This window comes from Ctenocephalides felis, unplaced genomic scaffold, assembly GCF_003426905.1.
Source record: "Ctenocephalides felis isolate EL2017-DRISC unplaced genomic scaffold, ASM342690v1 CF-g0.4_SCAFFOLD_01886, whole genome shotgun sequence".
NCBI lineage: Eukaryota > Metazoa > Arthropoda > Insecta > Siphonaptera > Pulicidae > Ctenocephalides > Ctenocephalides felis.
The window spans coordinates 176,811,367-176,838,242 of NW_020538040.1; the positions used below are offsets into that span (position 1 = coordinate 176,811,367).

The 26,876-nt window shown below is 29.0% G+C and overlaps 1 protein-coding gene across 1 annotated transcript in view; it reads right to left on the bottom strand.

Moving 5' to 3' along the window:
• Window positions 1–26,876, bottom strand: part of LOC113376549 (putative thiamine transporter SLC35F3) — a 78,256-nt gene that overhangs the window by 39,313 nt on the left and 12,067 nt on the right. Inside the window, exons 2-5 of the mRNA XM_026616509.1 lie at window positions 10,234–10,380; window positions 5,758–6,068; window positions 3,835–4,000; window positions 1,619–1,797 (exon numbers count right to left, since the gene is read on the bottom strand). Of these exons, the coding sequence (XP_026472294.1) occupies window positions 1,619–1,797; window positions 3,835–4,000; window positions 5,758–6,068; window positions 10,234–10,366 (789 nt within the window). The 5' untranslated portion in view covers window positions 10,367–10,380. The remainder of the gene's footprint in view (window positions 1–1,618; window positions 1,798–3,834; window positions 4,001–5,757; window positions 6,069–10,233; window positions 10,381–26,876) is intronic.

Here is a 26,876-nt window from a genome sequence, read left to right on the forward strand (position 1 = left end):
AGATTATAATTTAATGGTTTGAAAATACTAAAAAATAAAAATTGAAATTAACCACAAAGTTTTATTTGCGAACTTACAAGGTGTAAAAGTGGGAGGTCGAAGAAAAATTAGCATCTGACGATACTGATGATTTTAGTGCTTCAAATAATCTGAATATGTATATATATATATATATATATATATATATATATATATTAAGGTGGTCCTTAATATGGACATTTTCTAATTTCCTTGCTCCCAAGGGCTCAAATGGTTTTAAATTGATAAAAAACAATTCTCTGAAAGTTTTAGCTCTTAATATTAACTTATAGATAGTGCGCAATTCAATCAAATTTTGCATGGAAATAGTATGGAAAATTTTTTGAAAATTAAGAAAAGAAAATTTAAGTATAACTTAGCGACAAATTTTGAATAAAACTCATTCATTCGTTCGCTAAATTATAATTAAAAACATTTTTAAAATTTTTGAAAAATTTTTCATGCTATTTTCATACAAAACTTTGAATTGCGCACTATCTAATAGTTAATATTAAGAGCTAAAACATATTATATATATATATATATATATATATATATATATATATACGTGTATATGTGTGTGTGTGTTATTTACCCAGAGTAATATCGCTATCATATAAACTAAGTACATGTTAAAAAAATGTCTTTTACAAAATAGCGACTGTCTGAGAAAGAGATGTTTTTCACAAGTTCTTTCAATATTAACAAATTATTTAAAAATAGTAAAAATCAGAATTTGGGGATATTGAAGAGAAGTCTATAAAGAACACCCTGTAAAAATTAGAAGTAAATCGATTCAGTATAAATTGAGAAATCGTAGATACCGTATTTACAAAAACGCGTTTAAAGTTTTTCAGAGAAAAAAATAGAGAAGATTTATCGTGGATAGCTATATCTCCGAAAATAAATTAAATTTTGAAAAACCCTCTGGAAGACATATTCTTGAATAGTTGAACTTTGAAAATATCGACAAAAAAAATAAAATCAATTCTATTCTAGGCTCGTAAGTAAACAGTTAAGAGCGACGGAACTTGTTTCAGAGGTATCGGGTTCGATACCCACTTCGAGCAGCCTGTTGTCAGGCAATAGTGACAACGATTTTCACTTGGAAATATAGATAGCAATATGTATCCAAGTGATAATAGCCCTCTCCCGGTATTGCTGCACCATTAAAAAAATACTCGCCCTATTACAAAAATTGTAAAAATAATATATCTTACAGAGATGTGACAACTGATTGGGTTGCCATCTGTCAAACAGACTAGAATTAAATCAAAATCAGCAAAACAGCTTATGGAACTATTAGGTTCTGATTGCTGTTCAAAAATAATAATAAAAAAAATCTAGTAAAATTCTTTTTTTTTAGTTTATCGAATACTTCGCATCAATTTTGTAAATTTTATATAAGCCAAATTGTTACATTTTCAATATTTTGAATCGTTTCTTTTTACCAAGAAATTTAGAATAAAAAATAATTAATCAAATCAAAGTTATGAAGACATTGTTCATCAAAATCTGCTCAAAATGTAAAAAAATTCCTGTAAATTTTTTTTTTATTTCTATTATTCTTAATTATACAACTAAATATTATTTCACTCACTCGAACTCCCACAAACTGTTCGTGAAGAATGACCCAAGAGAGTAGATAGACGCTCGCAACGTTGGTCGCGAACAAAGCCATCACGTCCGTAGCCAAAAGCACTCGTAGCGAATGCACGTAGACGTAGCTCGTAGCTACCCAGAGGACGCAAAACAGGCAGCAACGACTCAAAAAGCGACCTGTAGACAATGGAAATAGACGGAAAGGTAAAATCTAGTAATATAGTTTAAATCCAATTGCTGCAACAAAATCCGGTCCGTGAACAAATTTCCTAAATAAATTATCATGGAACTACAAAACGCAGATTTTCTTATATCAAGTACCTACTTATAACTAACCATTAAAAGGTGAGTAAAAAATCTGTTCACATACACACACATATACTTTTTTCAAATTTGGTTTCATTCGATTCAGAATGGCTTGAAACATCGAGAAAATAAAAAATTAGCAAATCGGATTTTTTTATGAAAACAAACTTCTCCTTCGGGAAGTTAATAATTTAAAAAAGCTATTATTGCCAAAAAAATAATTTATTAAAAATTTTAATTTATTTAACTGGAAATAAATAATTGTAAAAAAAAAAAAACAAAGTTAACAGTACCTATATATTTACGAGGAAAATTAATATTACAATCTATATTTAAAAAGATGAAAATGTGATTTTTCTCTTAGTTTTAACATTGTAAAAAAATTCAACCTTGAATATTAATATTTTCAATAATTTTGATTTTTTTTTAGATTTGAATAGAATTGAAGAAGTATCGAAACATGACATTGATCAAAAGTCATATTTTTAGTAGTTTCGAGGTTCATATTAGTAATTTATAATTTTAATAGTAAAAAAGTAGACAAATTAGAACAAACCCTCAATAATATAATAATGATTCAGTACTCACTTAGAAATTTTTCAAATAAATTCAAAAGTTTGGGTTGAGTAAATTTTACTAATTTTGAAAATTTTTATTAATTTGAATGAAACTGAAAATTTATTGAAAAAAGTATGTGCATATTTTCAAAATACATAACTTGTTATACAAATATACCTATGTTTGCTCTCAAAATTGCCGTTTTTTTACAAATTAGGACAAATTCTCAATACTTAAATAATGTATCAAAACTGACTTAATTTTTCTTTTTCAACAAATTCAAAACAATAGCTTGAGTAAATCTTACTAATTCTGAAAAATTAGTATCAGTTTGAATAGAACGGAAAATTCATTGAAAAAGTATGTGCATATTTTTAACATGCATAATTTGTCATACAAATATATATATTTTTGTTCTCAAACTTGCCGTTTTTTACAAATTAAGACAAATCCTCAATACTGAAGATATATCAGAACTGACTTAATTTTTTTTAACTAATTCAAAAGAATAGCTTGAGTAAATCTTACTAATTCTGAAAAATCAGTATCACTTTGAATAGAACTGAAAGTTTATTGAAAAAGTATGTGCATATTTTTAAAATACGTAATTTGTCATACAAATATATCTATTTTTGCCCTCAAAATTGCCGTTTTTTACATATTTTTTGTCTTAAATACGAAACGGCTGCATCTTCAGTTTTCTAATCAATAAGCTCTGTGCACAAAAATTATAAATCAAAAGTTGTTTTAAAGCATACTAATCGGTTTAGCCGTTATTCGAAAGTGGCTAATTCATACACAATCTAAATAATAAATCAATTTTTCTAAGAGTTTATGAATGAATATAAACTGATTAGTTTGTTAAAATTATGTATTATTCCCACTTTGTAGGGGAGACTCTTAGAAGAAAATTTAAAAAAAGTACTCAAAAATGCAGTAAGTATATTATTAGACAAGATACATACAGTTTTGATCATATTGTCATACGCATTATTTTGTCGATAATCGATATAAAAATGACAGGAACTATAATCGACAAAAATGAACACAAAAAATTTGTTAAAAGCATCATATACTAAAATATTATAATTTAGTATATTAATATTATATACCAAAATAAATATGAGTCATATATTATATCTATATCAATAAACAATATTATGACCAGAATAACCTTTTATTTAAAAAAATGTTACAATATCAACTATGCTTTCAAAATGCCTTTTCTTGAGTTAAATTTACTACTAATAAGAATTCGCATATCTTCAACAAATTTGAACAGAAAAAATAGCATATTTTCACGAAGATACCAATAAAGTATAACATTATGTAAACAAGAAATTATATTACCTGCAGTGAAGCCTTTATCTCGAAAAGCCCGAAGGCTTTCGGCGAAAATATCCGTGGGCGATTCGCATTTTCCAGTTGCCATTCGGACTAAAGCATAAATAGGAAAGAACAGAACGGCCCAGTTCGTACAAAACCAAGTCGTAAAGAAAGGTGCATCGTATCGCATCTGTAAATTGAAAAAAAAAATGTATTTGTAAAGAATGAGCTGGAAAATTCACCAACATAAACGAATAAAGGTTTTCCAACAAATCAACGGATAAAAGAGGAGTTGGTAACCCGAGTATGACATCCCACAAATCGGGCAATCTGGGATACGGCAAGGATTTGAGAAGCTTTTAACAAAATAATGTTGCAAAACTGAAATAAACATAATATTAATATATGTCGTTAAATGGTAGCAAATAATCTTCTTTGGCTCTAAAGTTGTTTCACGATTTACGAAGACCCCGAGTGGACTATGGAACTATTTAATTTATATAATGAAATAATCAAGTAAAATAATGTAAGGATAAATGATGAAGGGTAAATGATAAAAGTAGCATGTAAACTAATTGGATATGTATTTAAAATAATAGCAAATTTTTCGACACGGTTTCTGGTATATTTCTGGTATATTCACAGTTGGCGTTCTGGAATATTTCGGATAGTTTACTCTGGTTACCAATTTCTCAAATTTAGTTCTATAAATATATTGTAGTAATAAAAAAAACTCAAATTAGTTCTCAGTAATAAATTATTACAAAGGTTGCACATCTTATAGGATAAATAAAATAATCTAATATTTTTTTATCAAACTAGGTACAAGTCAGACCTTATCTCTCAAAGAAAATTTCTTTACATACAAAAATTCAAACGCATATACATACCTTTAATTGCAATACCAAAATTCAATTAAGATATAATTTAGTAGAATAATAAAAGGTGAACCACTGGGTTTTCCTTTTAAAATTCTATGTTATTTGTCAAACTAATTACACAATGTCTTTCAATTTAGACAGATTGTAATTTATAAGAAAATAAAAAAAAACTTCAGTTGCATAAAAATGTTTCTGAAATGAAAAATTCGAATCCAGTTCCTAGTAATAAAATATTTGTACAAATTAGTGCAATTCTCATAAGATATTTCAAATAAACTGAAAATATTTTATCGAACTAGAAAAAGTCAAAGCTTCTTATACTTTAAAAAGGATTTCTAGAAGCAAGTTTCCCAACATACTAAAATCAAATACACATACATAATCTTATTTGCATAAACATATTTTTGAAGAAGCAATTAAATCTCGTCTGAAAATATTTTGTAAAACAATAAAAATCTGAACTGTTTATTCCCCAAAAAGAGATTCCTCAAAGCAAAATTCTTATGTGTGTTTTTTGTTGTAAAATTCACAATAACATTCAATTCAATAGCTAATAAACTTCACCATACCATAAACATTTATAGAATTTCATAATATTCTCCTTTCATAGAAGGAAGCGAAATCTTAATCAAATTTCTAATATAATTGTTTTCCAACTGATACGCATGACTTCAAACACTTTGATCGATTTATCTTACAAGAAAATCGTTTTGTTATTTTATTTATGGTATTAATCCAACTTTTAATTATATTAAAATAAATTATGATATAAGAAATTAAGGAAACAATATGATAATAACAATATTTGTTTCTATATTCACAATATCAGGACTAATAATTCAATCTAATAGTAGAATTTTTTTAGATTCTCAATATCTTTTGTTTATCGAGAAATTTATAGCAGAAAAATCTTATATTTTGCGATAAGAGATTGAAACATGTCTTCTGAAACAGAAAATATTTTAAAAAAACAGAAGGGTCTTTATAAAAGAATCAACCTCATAGTGGAAAAAATTAAGGTTCAGAAAAAATCCTTAATATTAAATTTTATTTTTTTTTTTCTTACCCCCTGGTGATTGGAAGAATTTGTAAGTTTATTAGACGGACCAAGTGTGGCAGCAAAGTGATGCCTCGCAGATCTTTTCAGATATAAAAATTTTATACAATGCGTAGCACCGACCCAAGTGGCTGTCACCAGAACTGTTACGCAAACTCCAAAATACATCTTCTGCATGAGTTCCGAGCAGCAGGACGCCTTGCATGATCGCAACCAGCCCGTTGGTCTTTGCGTCTGGTTGACAGTGGAAGCCTCTTGGATGAGAACGCCCGCCGACGTCGTGGTATTGTCACCGCATCCATCCTGCTGACCGCTGGTCACTAAAGGAAGAAAAAAATAAAAAAATATTAAAAAAAAGTTAAGAAAAATTATATTGTATAGTGAAAAAACTTTTTTTTTGCTTTGTAATTCTTAATTCTCGATTAATTGCATTATTTACTTAATTCATGTTATTAAGATACCGATATTTATAACATACCACTTGAACAATAAATTACCATTTGCATAATTTAATATTTCTCATATTCATTAATACAATTAATTCTTAATTTTTGTTCTTAATAATTGGTTGATAGCATTTTTCATTTTATATTATTATAATTGCATTTTCAAGACCTTCTAGAACAGTGGTCAGGAAACCGAGGTAAATTACTCCAAATGGGGTACAAATAAAATTTTTGGGAGTAAAAAGTTATTACTAATTATTATTTGATATTCATTGTATTTGCAACATAGTATAGGGTGCAATCCTTTTTGCGATGCGAGTAACATAAACTTAGACCAAAAAAATTGAGGTAATAATTAAAGAAGTTCTCGGATGCTGTTCTAGAGCTACTCTTTGGGTAAAAAGTTTAATTTATGTTAACCCAGCCTTTTTTTAGTCTTTATAGAAAAACAGAATTGATGAAGAAAAATAAGTTGTTTGTAGCTAAACTCTATTATTGTACGATAGATATAATGAATCAAATAAATGAAATTTTTTATCCCAAAGTTTAAGAGTTGCTGTACTCGCAGCACCTGGTTTTGTAAACACAAGGACCCAAAATCCCGCGTTTTGGACAACATGATATCAAGCAGTAATTATACATTTTCACGTTGCATATATTTCAGAACCTGACTTCGATCAAAAACCGTCTTCATAATGATATTTTTTTTACTATATCATAATTTTATTTGTGCGCAAAATGTATATGACTACAAAACGCTAATATACATTATTATTGCCAGCTTTGTAATTTTCAGGACAATTTGGATGTAATCTTGTAAATTTTGAGAAAACTTGGTTTGTAAAAAACTGTAAATTTGATAAAAAATATATATGTATCATCAAAAAACATAATTTGAAATATAAATATACATATTTTTGGCCACAAAATCATATATAATGGAATTGAAGAATTAATATTAATCGAAAGAAATTTAAGAGAGAAGAGGATAGACAGAATAAAAAATAAAAATAAGAATAATTCAATAATCTAAAAAATTTTGTAAATCATAATGTAGATATTTAAGATATAAAGTATAATTATATAAAAAAAATCATCGTTCGGCATATTTTCTGTCTAATATACAAAACTGCTAAATGTTCACATTTTTAAAAATCAATAAGCATTGCGCATTAAAATCACCCATTTATACTACAATATAAAATTGGGCAGTTAATCCATACAAAAAATACATATATTTTCTTTTAAGATTTGTCATAATATCTTTTAATTTTAACATATCTTGAAAATAAAGATAAAAATATGTTTCTAAGTGAAAATAGCAATTTTATGGAAAAAAATTTAATGAAAAATATCAGTTACAGGTAGGACAAGCACTAAGTTAAAAACAATTGCAAATGGAAACTTTTCGACAATACTTAACTAATTTAAAAATATATTATTACTATTAAAAAAATTCTAATAAAAATATGAATACAGGAAAGATAAATATTGGGTTGAAAAACATATGTTTAAAAGTTAGAATAGACCCACCTCCAGAATTTCTGCATTAAGTTAAAAATATATCACAATCATAAAAAAATCTAATAAAAAATATCAAATCAAATACAGTTTTTGGTTTGTTTTGTGACAAAAGCCACGTAGTTAAAAAGTTTCATCACAAAATTTTATAGGACTTTTGATTGCCAATGAAAACTAATTTGAGAGCTATATATGAAATCTGTTTTTGAAAATTTCAAATTGATTCTTAGAAACACTATTTGGTAGATTAAATAACTTGTTGATTATTGATATCAACAAGAAATTTTTTGAAGTATTCAATTTTGTAGGGAAAATGCTGAAACGTTAACTGATGTTTAAAAATGAACGGTGTTTACAGTACGCAAGTTTCAAAACTATTCTAATCCGACAATTTATAACCAAGCTGCGGATATTCTAAAATGTCACCCGAAGCACATAATCGCATTAGAAAAATGCAAACTGGCAAATAATAACATGGAAGTTAAGTTTATCCAGATATTTATAACAACTTAAGTCGTTACTTTTAACGCCTACGATATTACAAAAAAAAATCAAGCATGATAAATTTTCCTTACGTTAACAATTACATGCATCGTTCAATATAATTCAAGATCGATTACGTCAAATATTTTCCAAGTTCGTCTGACAAGAAGTTAAATTTAGAAATTCATTCGTCCATGTGACAACGTCAACGATCCCTCGAGTTTGACAAATACTTATCGTTATAGACGTCGTCTTCGATCGATACCTATTATGTTATTAGCTTAAGCTTGTGAATTAATAATCCGAAAGCGCTCTGTTTAAAATAGTACGAGACATGGGTCGAGTCTAAAAATAACGAACATAAATTTTATATTTCATTTCGAAACATTGGAACGTACGAAAGTTATATATATAATAAATGATGGTCTGCCCGATGGCAGGTTCCAAATTAATAATTTCCTTTCTTTCCTTTGTTTATTATTTTCATTACTATTTCATTTTTACTATTCACTTCCAAGAGTTAACCTAAAGATAACATACATCAAAATTTTCAACCGTCGAGAATAAATGAATTTAATTTATAGGGGAAAGTCCCCGAGTGCCGGACACCTAAGGTTATTTATAAATAAATCAAAAAATATTTTACGAAATGTTTATTAAATTATGACTTATGTTAGATAACAAAGTTAGAAATCAAATTAAATTAACAAAAAAGGAGCCTTTGCCAAAAAATAATTAATACTATCAATAAAACTTTGGTAACAAAAAATATGATTTTATGAAGTGGCACCTAGTACAGGACATTTCAAAATAACCAGCATTGAACGCATATGTAACCCCTTTCACTTGTATTTTGAAATGAAAAGATTTATACTCGCTTAAATAATGCGTGTCAAATAGAGTGTCCGGCGTTAGGTGCCGTCCGGCGTTACGAGACTCCCCCTACTCTAAACCCTGAATATATATATATATATATATATATATATATATGTATATATATATATGTATATATAACAATAATAAAAGCAATGAGTTATTTCAAAATACAATTTTTGAATATAAATGATTACTCATTTCGCGTTCAGAGAAATATTTATCAACTGTTTATTTCTATATTAGAAAATACTCTAAGCATATGTACGTATGTTTTATTTTGACAAATATATAGCAATACTGAAAAGTAATTTAAATTTGTCAAAAACTGACTAAAGGCCTGTAGACACGACGCTTGTATTCTAGGCTGGATAGCATGCTTGAATTTGTCGCGGTTGTCAGTGCTAGATTTCATGATAGTTTCTCAATCCGTTTGATTGATGTGAGAAAGCTTATTAGCTTTTACAGCGAGATTTGTTTTAGCTTTCTGGATTTTTAAATGTGATAAACCACATGCCACTGCTTTCCACAAAAATAGCTTATATCCAAAACTCGACTTAACAACCGGTCTACTGGCTAGCATGCCGGTTGTTAAGTCGGCAAAATGTCGTAATAGAAAAGTTAGAACGTAGGCTATTTTTGTAGATGGATTTGTTTGGTCGAACCAATAGGGAGGCAATATTTGGTCATGTTATTTATAATATTTGATAATCTAGTAAGCTAAAACAAATCTCGCTCAAAAATCTAGCAAGTTGAAACAAATCACACTTATAAATCAAGCTTGCTGTCTCGCCAGCCCAGAACACAAATGTGTGATTCGGGATTCGTTCATAGGTCCATGATCAATCCACAAAAATAGCGCACGTTCTAATATCAAAATTTTGCCTACTTGACAAACAGCATGCTAACCAGCAGACCAAAAAAGCAGCAAAACAAGCGTCGTGTGACAGGCCTTAATACAATACACATATTCAAGCAATTACAATTTATCAATCGAGTTGTACATATTTCGTGATAACATCACACCTGATTAATTCAATTTACTTTCCGAAGGCAGTCGTCAACCAAGGGAAAGTCAGTTGAAATAATCTCAAAATTTCGATCCCTTCACTTTTTACAAACGAATGAATATATAATGTTATGTTAAAAATAAATAACTTACGGGAATCGGAATGCGTGATCTGCGGTACTGCGGTGAAGGGTCCGTTGATGGGATCTCCGGACGTAAGAACGACGCTCGGTGTGCGGGCTCGCCGCGGGTTGAAGATGGCCGGAATCTCGCCATCGCGCGCCATACTCTCGCCTTGTTCTGGAAATTGAATTATAGACATATATAAATTATTAATTATAAAAGTGAATCAATTTGTTATCAGGATATTCTTATATTTTCTGGAACGAAGATCAAATTGTTATTATCTATCATAAGAAAAACCTTATATGTCGGATGAGGTACTTGATTTAGGCATCGTGCCTTAAGACAAGTTGCTGGTACTTCCCGTATCGGATATCAGAATTTTTAAAAACTTTTTAATTTTTTTTTTTTTTGAAATCTTTGAATTTTTTTTACTTTTCTGCAAAATTTCATTTTTGTTTTTATTTAATTTTTTTTTGTTAAAAATTTTGAACTTTTTTTCAAAGCAATCAAGCTTCGTAGCTGTTTTAGAGGCGAAATTTCGAAGCGCGTAAGCGCCACGTCGAAGACTAACGGATAAATGTTAGTACAAAACCCATAGAAATGTGAACAAATATTGTACCTACATACTTATTAAAATATCTATAAAATATCTGATAATTTGATGTGCATGTGACTAATGTCAATTTTCAACAGCCAAGTGTCACTTTTTTATCTTCCCGTATGGTAAGTTAGCATGTATACAGAGTGGCCCGGAACTCAAAGTCAAGATTTAATAGTATTAATCCTAACTATCATGAAAAAATTAGAAAGAAATTTTGAAAGTTTGCAAAATAAGAGTTTTTAACTTAGTCAAACTGTTACCATTTTTCGATTAATTTTTATTAGTTTTGTTAACATTTCTAAGACCACAGCTAAAACAGTAACACAATTGCCCCGAGTTTTTAAGAATCAATACTGTTTGCAAAACTTTGAATTAAAAATATTCAAATTGGTCTAATTTAAAAAGCCATCCTTTAAAAAATTGTACGAAAGTGTTTTCAGGATTGTAAGATGGTAAAATACTTGAGAGCTTCATAATAATAAATTATATATACCTTAGTCTGAAAAATTAGTTATATAAACATATTTTCAATTTAATGGTTGAAGCTAATTATGCAAGTCAATTTATTTTTAAATACATTCCATCACGGTAATTAACAAAAAGTCATTTCCTCTTTCCATACTTAATCCTTCATAATGAAATTAAGTTTTTATATTTGCTCGATTGCGCGGCAAAATGTCTTAAAATACATAAAACGTCGACTGTAACCATGGAATGGTCTCATAAAACAGTGAATAAAATCTACGTTTATTACCCAAAAAAACTAAGAATGTCCTCTGTATACGTACACTTACCATTCAGTTACAATTGAATTTATTTTGTTATACAATCTTATAAATAAAGTTTGTTTTATGCTTCGTAGTAAATACACTAAATAACATTATACTCGTTTTGATGTCAGAAAGTAGATTGGACGCGGTAGCAATCGTTTCGCCAAAACCATAAACCAAATAATAAATCAGACTTTGGCAACCCATTTGATGACTAATATTTATTAATATTAAAAATATGCTTTGGAGATCTCATACTTCAACACATATTAGTCTATTGAATTGTCAAATGACAACTGTAAATTCCAATTACAGTTTAGGCTTTTCCCACAAATTGTATTCACTAATCTAAAAACGCCACATGATTACAAATGAAAAATGGGATAGATAATCTTAACATCTGAAATTGAACAATATAGTTATCAGATTTTCTATATACTGAACATTGGGATCAATATCGATCCTAATTGCTATTGCTTGGGAGGAGCGACTAAGGCGGATGATGATTAAATAATACTAAATCCTAGTACTTAACGTATCTCTATATATTATACCATAACTTTTATGTGATTTTAATGAGCATAAAACCAAAAAATAGAATTTTAAAATTTCAAAAATGATTGCAATTTTATAAATAACAACTTTTGCAAATGTTTTGTACATTTCTAGTATATGCGACGAATGTATCGAATTATTGAGCACGTGAATTTAGTTTTCGTAGGCCTTAAATAATCATAAATAAGAAATTCGCGGATATTGATTTTCTTGTATGGCGCACACACACACATATATATATATATATATATATATATATGTATATATTTGAGAATATGGACACTATAGTTTTCATGTTTTTTTTTTAATTTTCAGTCGTTTGAAAAAAATGATATGTCTCATCATCATAACTTTCCAAACATTATGTTTAAAAACTGTATGATCATATGTAATTTTAATTATTATTTATTTATATTTATATTGCTAATAAACCATTTATTATATTGATTGATAAATTTGATGGTGTTAAATTAATGCTTATCTATTGGGCATTACTTGTAAATTTTAAGAAAAACAACGCTCAATCTAGTTGAATCAGAATAATGATTAGATAGTCAATTTTTTATTGATATTTATCACACAAATATTATTAATATTATAAGTTACACTAAAATTTTTATACTGTAGAAAAATAGCTTTACCAAGCACCATGACAAAACTGCAAAATTATTTTAGCAATAATTATTATAAATAATATATGTAATCTAAGGATTTACAAAATAACTTTGTTATATTTTTATTATATTAATTTGTGACACCCTTAATTCAAATGTGTGAAAGTCATTTACTGATACCTGGTTTATATGATCGTTGTGAAATTCTATCCATTATGTATCTATATATAAATGTATTACTACAATCCGTGTAAAATAATTACAGAGCATGTCTAAGCTTTAAACGTGTACTTTTGTAATTAAATACATTGTTCTGGTTCATGCAAACCTTATTGTAAAAGCGTAGTAGTAATAGAGACAATAAAACCCACCGGACTTGCACACATGGGCAAAGGAATAAAACTAGCCGGACTATAAAACTACCGACTTTGCGAAGCTGTTGAGCAATATTGAGGAAATCTATGGAAAAAACTATATTTTATACCAAAATGTTTATTGATCTCAATTATATACAGTCAACTCCCGGATAACGCGGTGAGTGCATACCGCGCTATAAGAGACAGATTTAACGTAGATCCAGATTAATTCGTAATGTACCCTAAGGAAACCGTGAACTGATAAAGTACTGTATAGTTTCGTCGACAAATCAATTTATATCTTTACAAAATTAAGAAAATAAAAAAATTAATCAAGAAGTAAGAATTGTACGCCAGAACAATAAGCCTCACAGGCTCCTTATTACTTATATTACTTATAAAATTTTATAAAGCTTTATTGATTTTTTATACAAATTGCATTTCTACCTAAGTGGATAGATACCATCGATTCAATTGACTAGAAGATATGTACTAAAATTTAAAAAGACTAGTTCAACAATGTATCAAATATGATTCAGTTGACAAAAACGTAGATTATGCAAGACCATCTATTCATGAACCAGATGGTTTTCCTACTCGAAATTCTAAATGCACCCAAATCATTTTTCAATGTAATTTTCCAAAAAGATTTACATATTGTTGCAAATTGCATTCTTTGAGCCATTTAAAAATTAAATTTTTAAGATTATTCTCTACAACTCTATATTGTTCATGAAACAGTAGAAGTTTCTGAATTTTGTTTCTATTTTCGTATCACTTTGTAAACTTTTACTTCGTAAACATGTGAAATTACAGGTATTGGAGTGCCACTAATCCTAAATTGAAACATCAAAGCCCTCATGAGTAAAAGACAATATTGGTCTATACTTTGTGATGATTGAAGAGGGCATGCTTTTACATTGTATACAGAGCAACATATTGCCCTGTTACAAAACCATTACCCTCCATCGGTTTAGCATTTTGATAGTTTAATCAACATTTATGGGTTCAGCAAGATAGACCACATGTCGCCTATAATCCATTATATGTAATTTGCAAAATTTTTGGGAAAAAAATTATATCTGAAATAGCCTTCCGGTCACCTTCTTTGGCTTGCTCTGGATTTTTTGCTTTGGCAATGCTTTAGAAGCAATATTTTGCAAAAATTATTGAACGCATTTGCGAGAATTTGCAAACCATTTTACAAAATAATGTGTCACTGTTAAATAAGTTATTCATATCGGGTTAAAATAGTTTTAACTTTATTAGTTTATTTTATGCAATGAACTTATCAAACGAAAATTCGTAAACTAAAAGAGATTATAAAGCAAAATTATAACTCCTAAGCAAAGCATCAGCATGTCCATTCTTTTTAGCAAATTGTAGAATACATATTTGGAGTTGCAATATGTTGCAAAAATGCAACTATTTTCATTACATACTTTTGATAATTTCTAGAATCCTGACAGCATCAAAACAGTTGAATAATATTTTATTAATTATATGCAATATGTTGCACATTTTGTGTAGCTCACTCCATAAAATAATATGTTTTGTCACAGGAGTTCTCTTCATTGACGATTTTTTTCAATTATCGAACAAGTTGATATCAGCATTCCTGGTGTGATTTACAGGCATTAATCGAAATTGTATTACAATATTAAAATAAACGATGGTTTATGCGAAGCGTGTAAAATGGCAGCCCTTAAATATGCGTGCTGAGGTTAGTTCTTCGTGCGGGGTTAATCAACCTTACCTTACATAACATTTTGAGTCACGAACAATCCTAGTTTTTAGGGTTTCATACACGGATTATGCTAATGAAACCGTAGTATTTTACATGCATCGACTACGTACGTCTGTGTCCATCAAATCAAAGTAGAATGATCAAACAACTATTATTTGAAATAAAAATTTCAGCCCCAGTAAGTTATTTTTGACCAAGATGACATATTTCTAATTTTATTTTATTATAATTTATTTAGCAGAAACTTTTACAATCTTTAAGTCGCTTCAATTTTAAATAATCACCAAACATTTTTCATCTTTGGCAATATTATGTCAAAAATAAACTATTAGTAAAAATCCTGATTTTGGTAAGAGGTCGCCCATTAATAACGTGTAAGCCACACAAGGGGGAGGTAAGAGATTTGACAAAAAATTACGAAATATTACAAGGAGGAGAAAGAGGAGAGGTTAGGAGGATATTACGTATATATATATATATATATATATATATATATATATATATATATATATATATTAATTGAGAACCTGAATTTGAACAGAATCCCTTTTTTAAAAAAAAAATACAAAAATTTTACGAATTTGTCTAGGTACTAAAATACCTAGGTGTGTTTGGATGGGGTGAGGAGAATAATTATTTAAATTTAATTCTAACTATTAAATATCGCCATCTATCACCAGAGATAAAGAAGAGGAATCCAAACATCCTACAAAATTGGTTATGTGACTAATAGTCCCCGAAGGGTTATGTGAGCTTTAAAATAATGAATCTCCACTTTTTGCTAAACATGGTTTTAGATACATTTTCGTGAATTTTTTTTTTTGTAAATATTACATTAAAATAAATATTGAAACAAAACGGTTTTTCATAGTTTATACATTAACTTACAATTAAAAAATATAACTGAAACGTTTTATATTGAAGATATCTTAATATTGTTTTATGATGCAATGTTTTATAATATTGCTTGTAATTAATTCAATTCCCCAACATTGGGGTTAGAAAATTTCCCAAAAAGAAGCACCGATGTACATTAATCAATAGATTACAATTAAACTTTAAAAAGCAAATTCAATACATAATTCAAATCTATATTAAACAAGTAAGTAGCTTATGCTTGAGATAATTGCATGAACTTTCCAATAAGTGTAAATAATTTACATCAACAAAAATAATCGATATTTCGCAACTAGAATAGTCACCATAAAATTTTCAAATTTTGACATGACCCATAATTCCAAACTTCAAGGAATTTATATAATTAAACCGTATTTTGCAGGCCTGTAATATTCTGCTGTATATAAAGAAAGGGCTCGGACGATCGGCGCATAAATCTAATGATAGAGTAGATTCTAAATGCTTTCCAGCCGTTTTCAGCAAAACGTGGACAAAAAATTAACTTTTGGTACACATGATGTTTCCAATTTTGGTGTGAAACGTATTAGAATGAAATGCGGAAAGAATAAGGTTATCAAATTGAGTTTTCAGACCTGTAATATTTTTATCTGCGAATAAGAAAGAAAAGACTCAGACGATGTGCGCACAAATCCAATCAAGGCAAGTCCTTATGGAGTTTTATGGAGTAGTTTCAAAATGCTATCCAGACGTTTTCACAGATCATACCAAATTTTGTGTACCAAAGAACATAAAATTAGCAAATTGAATTTTCAGACAAAAACGAACTTCTCTTTGACGATGATAAAAACGATGCTTCCAAGCTATGAAATACCCCGCATGCGTAGCACTTATGCAAGATTTATTTATCTGTGGTTTGAGTGGTTTATAAATAAATCTTTTACAGGAATCTAAATATTACAATATCTATAAATTTCCTTAAATTCTATACAAATGGTTTGAATAATTTTATAAATCCTGAAAATGTAATATTCGCCTTAATGACGATATTCCCGCTCTCGCCATTCACCCGCAACAAATTAGTGAAGTAACAGCCCTGACATTGTCCTAGATCCGAGCCTAATTATCCAGCTGGGATCTGTTCGGCTCCGCATTGGAGGGTGCACTAAGTACACCATTTGAATTCAATTACATCCGAATAGATAGTTTTATCTATCACTTAAGAATTAATGCATTAAGCACACCGGCAGAATTCATTTAGATTTACGACGTGACATTATCCAAGAATAGATTTTTATTTATTACAAAGAAAAAAATCAGTAACGATGCCTTAGTTGATATACAGTTAACCCCAAGTATAAGTAATCATTGATTCATTATATATATATATATATATATATATATATATATATATATATATATTTAGGGTGGTCCTTAATATGGATGTTTTCGAATTTCCTTGCTCCCAGGGGCTCAAATGCTTCCAAATTGATAAACTATACTCTGAAAGTTTTAACTTTTAATATTAACTCTAACACAGTCCGCACACCAACCAAAGTTTCTTGGTTCTTCTTCCTAAGTAAGTACTTATTTTTCAAAATATATAAAATTTTTGTTGTAAATTTTTTATTTATAATCAAAATAAGCAAATACAAAGTTATTCTTAAAATATGTTGATTCACTTGTCATTAAGTTATAAAACAAATTAAATTTTACCTATGCTATTTCCATAGAAACTTTGGTTGGAGTGCGGACTATTTTAAAGTTAATATTAAGAGCTAAAACTTTCAGAGAATTGTTATTTATCAGCTCCTGCGAGCAAGGAAGTTTTATATTGTATTTTTAGTTGAGAACTATAACTATAAGGGAATAGAAGTATGTAAAATATAATATTGACTTATATTCTCTATGTAATATTTTCTAGTTGATGAATGGCAAAGTGCATCTTGATGTGAGTTTGTTGTTCTAACATAAGTGTTTACTCCAAGTGCTTTGAAAACCTATCATTACAACACTATAGCCTCTTCATTTTGATATACTACATGCAAAGGGTACTCAAACGATTCCACTTTATATTCTCGAGGAGTATATTTTACTCTTCCTCAGCTGATATTTTATGTACACAAAAATTTCCTACAATTTTCGTTCTTTGTAACACGCATAAAAATACATACATTATTTAAATGTACTTCTGAATGCCAACACCCTCACACATGAATATTTATAGGAAACCAGTTTATCAGATTTAGTAATAGCCTTTTAATACGCACTTGATCGTGATGTTCCTAGATTTTGAGAATTAAAATAGGACGAAAAATTCTGAGAAAGATGCATAATTAACTAGTTTGATTATATTTTGATTGCAACTAAACATGGTGATATGCATATAACCAAAATTTCTATATGGCTGTTGTCCAATTAGAAAAAAGTGCCAAATCATTCATAAAAAACTTGATTTCAGATTTAAATATATCATGGACTGAAAGTTCATTCTGTTTGTAAAAGTACCTTAAATTATTTATGTATTTATTTTAATTGGAACTGAAGTTATTAAAAAATTTAGTGATGAGTCACTACTACTCACAATACCTTTACAATTGACTATTGTAAACCGATTTATGCATTCTTTATTAATAAAGAAATGGATATCTTTCTTTATACGTTCAAAAAAGATGAACCAAAAATTACATTTTGAATTGTTTTAATTAGTTGTTTTTAGAAATCATATTATATCATGTTGTATGAAAATATTTTGATAAAATCATTGTTTTGCATTTTAACACGTGATATCTGCACCTGAGGTTGACTCCAATTTTTTTTTTTAATTTCCAATTAGATTATAATATGTTTATAGAGAAAGAAATTGAGTAATTAATTTGCTAAATAACATTGAATTATTTAAAAAAAAAACTTTTTTATTTTTTATTAATGCACTAAAATATGTCGAAATTTCGTTTTGGTATTACTCCAATTTTTATATAGGAGTTTGTAAACTTCTTGAAAGTTTAGCATATATTTTAGCCAGTAAAATCGATTCGATACTTTTGTACTTTTTTGAGGACTGGAGTCTTTCTGAATCTCTTGACACCAAAATTGGAAAAGTATACGTGTTCCTTCTTTCGAAGTTTCTATAAAATCAGCCGCATCGTTTTCAAAATTTTAAAAGTAGTTTAATAAAAATCGGCAAGGACTTGTGTTAGCAGATAAACGCAGTTTTTTCGTCAACAATTTTGAAAATTCAGAATCTGTTCAAGACATCAGTGAAAAATCGTATTAATTATTTATTAGTGGTAAAGTCATTTTGGTTGGATTTTCATAATCCATTGTTAAATTTTTTCAGACGATTTTCATGGCACAGTAATCAGGGTTACGGTATAAACAAAATCCTAAAATATTATAGGCCCATAGTTGATTATCAAGAATTATTAATGTTTCGAATAATTGACTTTATCTCAAAATAAACAATTAAAATTTTATTGTCAAGACATGTCGGAAAATTTTGCATTGAGATAAAATACTACTCACTCCTAATTTAATATTTATCAATTGCACAGTTCTCAACAAAAATTACATTATAAAACTTCCTTGCTCGCAGGGGCTGATAAATAACAATTCTCTGAAAGTTTTAGCTCTTAATATTAACTTTAAAATAGTCCGCACTCCAACCAAAGTTTCTATGGAAATAGCATGGGTAAAATTTAATTTGTAAAATTTAATTTCATCATACATAGAACAGATGTAAAAAATAGAACACGTAGTTTCTAATTGTAAGTGGTATTTTTATTTAAAAGTTTCAAAATCTTCTCGATATATGTAAATAATCGACATAATCTGTAAAATATCAATACAATAATTCAAGTAGTTTGTAAGTATGACGGGTCACTGTAGTATCTTAAGATATTAGAAACTATTGCAGATTATTCAATTTTCTACAAATTTTTCAATAGTAAGTTATTTTCAAATAAGTGTTATTTTATACATTAATGAATTAAAAATAAACAAAAGCTAAAAACCAATGCAGTCATATCCCAAAAGTGTAGCCCATTATTTCAAACTTGAATGAACTTTTATAATTGAACCACTTTCCACAGGCCTATAATATTATAAAATTTTCCAAAGACCCTGAATTTTGTCATCAATCAAAGTTTCATCAAAAACTTCAAGTATTTTTCAATTAATTACAATTTAGTGTATTAGCTCTTATATAATTAAAAGCAGTTAAATTTATTACTATCGCAAATTTTATGTTTTTACGTTCTAATGAACGACTTCGTAAAAAGTTCCGGCGAGACACACGAAATTTTTGCAATTTGCGCGGACGTGAAAGTCTTAATTATAACAAATAACGATAAGAAAAATATATACAAATAGAATTATTACTATTATAATTGGTTGTGGTTTTAAATTTATGTTAATATAGCGGAATTATCATGTCACTAAATAGATTGAAATAGTTACATTAATTCCATGAACGTTGAGAAATGTTAGAAAAAATTGAGGTATAGTCGAATACAATTTCATTTTTTTCATAAAATTGATGATCAAATATATTTAAAATATATATTCTATTTGCTGTTGTGATGTGATACCTTAACCTATGGTCGACCATTCTCTATCTCATAATATCTCTATTAGATTTTGTTCTAATATTCACATAAACTATTCTGATAGTAATATTTTCACTTGATCATATTATAGATCTACAATCACAAGTGAAAATCTGACATCATTACTGCTTGATGTCGAGATGGCAGTAGTGGGTATCGAACCCGGAACCAGCGGTTCTAGAGCAAATTCCTACCACGGAGTAACGACCAACTTACATATTTTTATACAAGATAGAACGATAAGACAGCTAAATTATGAATTAACCCCGCTTTTGGATCATAGATCTTGATCCAGATAAAAGTAAACTACACACACTAATCATCTAATAATACGACTTCTATAAATACAAGGTTGTACATAACACTATTAGATTCTAACCCGCAGATATTACGACAAAAACGATAGTTCAAAAGAAAAAAATAGTGCAGAGGTTTCCAGACGAACCGCAAATCGTATGCGACAAGGTTAAAATCACTATACTGTGACTTTTATAAATGCACAATGTTAGAGCATAAAAAAGTACGCTTTCTATTATAATTCTCATAACGATGACAATGACTGACTGAATGCAATTTGAAAAAATCAAATTACGAGTTTCGTATTTCTGTAAAGTCATTTTGAATTACATCGGTTGTGAAAACTACGCGTTCAATATAGTATTTACTTATGTGGATTATAGACAGAACTAGTGGTGCATCGTGCCCTAAAGCAAATTGGTGAAACTTCCAGTACCGAAAATTAGATTATTTTAGATTAGATAATTTTCTGAAAACTTTGAAAAAATTAAATAATTTTTTGAATATTTTTTTATATATTTTGATTTTTGAAGTAAAACTTCTTTAGACGCGACTAGGGTGTAAATCCGTACAAATGCAACGGAAGTGCGTTACGTCTCTCGATGAAATTATTTCTATACGAGTCGATTGTGATTAGACGTCGTGTATGTGAATAGAGATCTGTCGTTGTATGCGTACCGGCATCAACGTTGTATGCGTTCCGATATCAACAAGGAAGTCGGCATAGCTGAACAAACATTTTAAAGTTACATTGTAGTACAAATCTTGATTTAATGGAAAATGCCTGAATCAGAAGAATTTTACCCTGTTCCTTGAAAATAATAAAACAAATTAAACATTTGTTTCGTAAACTAAAAGTTCATTGATTAGAAATTATTTCTATATTATTCGTAGTTTCTATGAATCTTTGATGTTATTAAAATAGAAAATATTTTTTAGGCAAGACAGATATTACAGCTGTTCAAAGAATGAGATTATATCGCCAGCAAAAAAGCAAAAAAAAATACAAGCAGTCAATGAACGTATTTTAATTTTAATTACATGAAGTTCTTCAAACACGATTACATGATGAGTGAAGTTGCGAAAACAGTATTTGTTAAGGCGTTGTTTAAAATAATCCACTGCGTGAACGAACATTATAAAATTCATTAATCAGCAATTACATTATTTCTCTAATGAAGGTTTAAGTCCTAAATGCTAATTACAATGACAAACCGATCATGTCATGTTTGAAGTATGACTTTAATCACATTACTGTTTTCAAATATTATAAATACTTATAATGCTATTATAAATATATAATTTATAAATTATAATTCATCATTATATAAATGTGTATAATGGCTCACACTAATAAATGTGTGCATCATGAGTGTTATCATATTACTAATAAACATTATTCAAAATTGTAATATGATGTATTTATTTTTACTGAAGTGCCATCTTGTACAGTAGCAAATAAATTTTACTTCAATCGCATATGAACTTTACGCGTACTCCTTTTTTTGAAAATTTTGAACCTTTTTTTTCAAAGCAATTGCGCTGCGTGCCAGTTTTACAGACACAAAATGGAAGCGCGTAAGCGCCGTATCGTAGTTTAACGAATAAACATATTGTACGAACTTCGGAATATCGCACGAATATTGTGCAAACAACGAAATATCGTACAAATATCGAACAAATATCGGAATATCGTACAAATATCGAACGAATATCGGAATATCGTACAAACATAGGAAAATCAGAATTGTGGTATTCTATAAGCTTTTGTGATGACTATTTTTAAAAATAGTCATCAGAAAGCAACCCAATTGCTCTCCTATTCTAATTTTTACGTTTATGGTTCGCCATGCCAAACAATATTTTTGCATGCAGGTTGCAACGCAAGATTCGAGCTCGCAACTTTGTAGTAAAACTAAATGATTATCTAATAATACCAGTTTATTTTTAGTAAAAAGAACTATTTTAAATAATTCAAAACGTAGAGTACTAAATTGCCAAGTATAGTATTCTAAATTACCATCTAATTATGGAGTACCGTTGGTCACGTTGAAATGGCTAGAATTAAAAAATTAGTTCAGGCTAAGTTAGTCAGATAAGGGTTAACTGATCTAAAATATGTATTGCATGTTAGTAAACATATGACCTGTGTATATTTTCGTTTGATTTTGTCACTTTGTTTTATGCACGCTGCCCGGTTATCTGCGCGACCTCTAAATCAACAATAAGCTATTGCCGAAGGCACGCGATAAACGACTATTACGCTCCATTGACACGCACGATGATTATTCCGATTAAATTTAAACATTTTCAGACCCATTGACTGCATTTGAGACCACAAAAAATAAAGGCAGGTCAGTGGTCAAGCTTTTTCGTGGCCTAATATAATGGTTAGGTTAGAGTTAAAGGCCCACAATCAGAAGTTCCAGATAGGTTACCCACTTCAGACAGTCTGATGTCAAGCAGTAGTGACATCGGTTTTCGATAAAATATAGATAGAAATACGTTTTCAAATTCAATAAAAAGTCATCAGTATTAGAGTTATTCCAATGATAAATTTATCGAAGAGATATAGCATTTAGCCCAACCGTTGGGTTGCCTGCTAAAACCACGATTTTAAAAAGTCGTCACAAAAATGACTTAAGTCGTAATTGCTGTTAATAATATTAAATAAAAAAATAACGGAAATGTTGCCAATGTTTAAAATTTTATCGTTTTATCATATATGTTGTGCCCCATCCAGCGACGGTGCCAACAATATGTAGGTTCTACCTGCTGCTAACTAAGCTGGTGCCAACTGTGAAGGCGAATCAGTGAAAGAGATCAAGACGTTTAATGTTTTTATTTATTTCATAACTTCTCGTACACTTTACATATAACTTCAACAACTGAACTTAAATAGAACTCCATTGATAACTAAATACTACTGACTCATGTTGATTTGTACTTTATGGAAACTTCATGACGACTGAACTATATTGATGTGAACTTATTGAAAACTTGACGACTGACTCATAAATGCGTCATCGCATCTTATCGTATCTATTTCATCATATTTATGTGCCTGCTTGTTTTGACATTGCAATCCTTATTCAATGTCACTGCTTAGTGCAAATCTATGCTTTACTTAGTTGTTAAGGCGCAGTTTGTAGTTTGAAAAGGCATTTTGTCAACGCTTGCAAGGTTACTGCGAGCATACAATGTATTCTGTATTGTAGCTATGAGTGACACTAACTGCGTTGTTCGTATTCTGACCGTTATATAGTAGTATATAATATTTATTTATAATTACTACAAATGGGTGAATCCCAAACAATATATTATCGTGAAAAAATTTTGCATCTTCAAGAAACAACTTGTAAAGAAATTCTAATTCAATTTGTTGCATCAAGCAGCAGTGATATGCGTTTTAACCTAAATATATAAAGAAAATCCAAGTAAAAATAGCTTTTCCCCGGCAATGCTGCATCATTATTAAAAATAATTACTGTCAGAGACATTGAGTACTGCATTGAGTAATGCATTTAAATGTGCTCATTAATTTGTTTTAAAGGAGACAAGTATTTTCAAAAACTTATTAAGATCTCCATATCTGATATATATTTATATATAAGAAAAATCATATTCTATGAACTCTAATCTCAACATAAAAAATCCCAATATAATTTGTGTAATAAATAAACGTGTCCAATGAGGCATTAAAAAAATCAAATTTTGTCATACGAAACACCAATAAAACCCAACTTCACAAAAATTACTAACTCAATTTACTATTCAGCAATAAATAATAAGATCGATTGTTGCAATTTTCGATCTACTAAATATTTTTTATCAAATTCATTTTCACCGGGTGGTGGTTTCTTATTTTCACAATAGCGTAATAAATTGTCTTGAGAGCAAGTCACCTGTCGAAATAAGTAGGTGAGCGACCGGTTGTTATGGCATGTTATTAGGCATCATAAAATGAGATAATAAAGTGATAATCTCATCGCCGAGCTGCAATAAAACTAGTAGATAAGGCTCACGTATCGGCAACGGAGGCGAATCGGGATGGATGTGGATGTGGTTAGTGTTGAGCCGGAATTTACATAGAGCTAAGGATTCAAATGCTTAACTCATATGGAAGAAGTAGGTAGGGTAAAGCCAAGCTTAACGTTCTGCGGATAAAAACACCCAGCATAATTGTCACATAAACAAGTGAAATATGATATTTTGTAACGATGCTATTGTAAAGAGAAGGCACAGGAGGTGCAACCCGTATTGGGCATCAATCGGGCGACGTTGCTATCACGAGATACTTGGCCACATTGTCAATATTTTAACGACAATATATTTTTGTTCTTGTTATTGTTTTCGGTTTTAAGCACAGTGGTTTAGTTTACCATATCTGAATATAATTTAGAAAGTATACGTTATTTTTGTTTGATAAGGCATGTTAATTAAGGTGACCCGGTCGAGACAGCTCCGGGTTTTCACTTTGTGTCCCGGGTTTTTCTAAAAGCAACATGTGTCCCGAATTTAGATCTCTTTTCCCGGATTGTCCCGATTTTTTTCGAAAATTAATAAGTAAATTATGTAAACAAACAAGTAAGTGATTATTTACAAGGAGAATTTTCTACAAGGCTCAAAAGCAAAAAAAATAGATCGGAAAATAGATATAACATAATAAAGATAACAAAACAATTATGAATAAAAAAATTGATTCATATAAAAACCTGTTTTTATAGTATCCTTAAGTAGCATTTATTATTTTAGGCCTACCCTCCCCCATCGACCCGGTTTTGACTTAAAAAGAATATGGTCACCTTAATGTTATTGTTAAGCTAGATTCAACAATTGTTTAAAATAACCTCTATAAAAGTTCACACACGGTTAGGATAAAAAGGACCAACTGAAGCTTTACATTGAAAAAGTGAAAAAATAAGCTAAAAGTAAATAAAAAAGTAGAACTATTTAACACAGCCATTTTACAAGAGATGCATTAAATTAATTGTGATTACAACTCTAATATGAATGCTTCTGACGAAGTGCCAGGCAAATGTTGTATATGCAAAATTGTGCCCATGAAAATGTATTTCAAACAGAGGTTGTATATTTAACAATAAATGTTTACACAATAATTTGAATTGAATCAAGTATGAAATTGCAACACATTTATTGAATATTGTAGCTATTACTCCGTAAAGTTCCTTCAAACTTGAAAATGAAACAGTGTACCATCTAGCTTTCTGGATAACGTTTAGAAAATTCCAAATAAACATTTTCAGAGATAAATTAATTTGGTATCATAATAAATATAGTTCAATAGTTGTTTGTTTGATACGTGTTATGTGTTGTAATGTAGTTGGTTTGGTTTTCACAACATAATTACTAGTAGTCAAACTTTGTACCCCGCAATTGAATCTCAGAACTTTGTATAAAAAACATTGTGAATGCTGTGGATGTGAATGATAGTGAATACTGATAGTTATAAAGTAATATACCAAATAAATATGTATAATCATTGTAATTGTAAAAAGTATGAAAAAATGTATAGAATGTCTATTCTATCAGGATATAATAATAAAAGTAATATATGCATTCCCAAATAGTATAGAGTTTAAAATAAATACAATAATGCAAATAATAGAATAATGCTTTAGCGAATTCAAATTAATTTTAATTTTGTGAGAGCTGACAATTTATCGTTCAGAAATTATTCGATATTCTATATTGTTAATAGTGAGTTGATTCTATTGATCCTATCTGAGTTGATTTTTTATATTCCTGCTATAATCTATATCATCTATATCATCATTACGAGCTATAATAGAAAAAGATCAAGATATCAGAGTAATAGTAGCAGTTTTACAAATATAATCTTCAGCTTAGGTCTTAAAATATTGACCAATCCCTTATAAAATCAAGTTCAAAGCATACAAATATCAGATATCAAAAAGAATTTTCATCAAAGGCTTTCTTTCGTTAGAACATTCTGCCCATTGTGGCAGCGAAAACATTTGTTTGAATTTCCCCAGGTACGAGATCCGGCAACACGCCCAAGGGAAAGGTCATTATTATATAAGGCTATTAATATCGTCATCAAGGACGACTTTGGAATTATGCGCACATTATTCAAAGGACTTTTTGTTCCAGTATTATTGAACTGGAAATAATTTTTTATTTGTTTCAGTCCTATTGTTAAAATTTGCATGTTGGAAGAGATCAATTAATTTTAGTGAAAAACGTAATGATCAGCAATATATAGTTGACCATGAGCTCGAAGTTG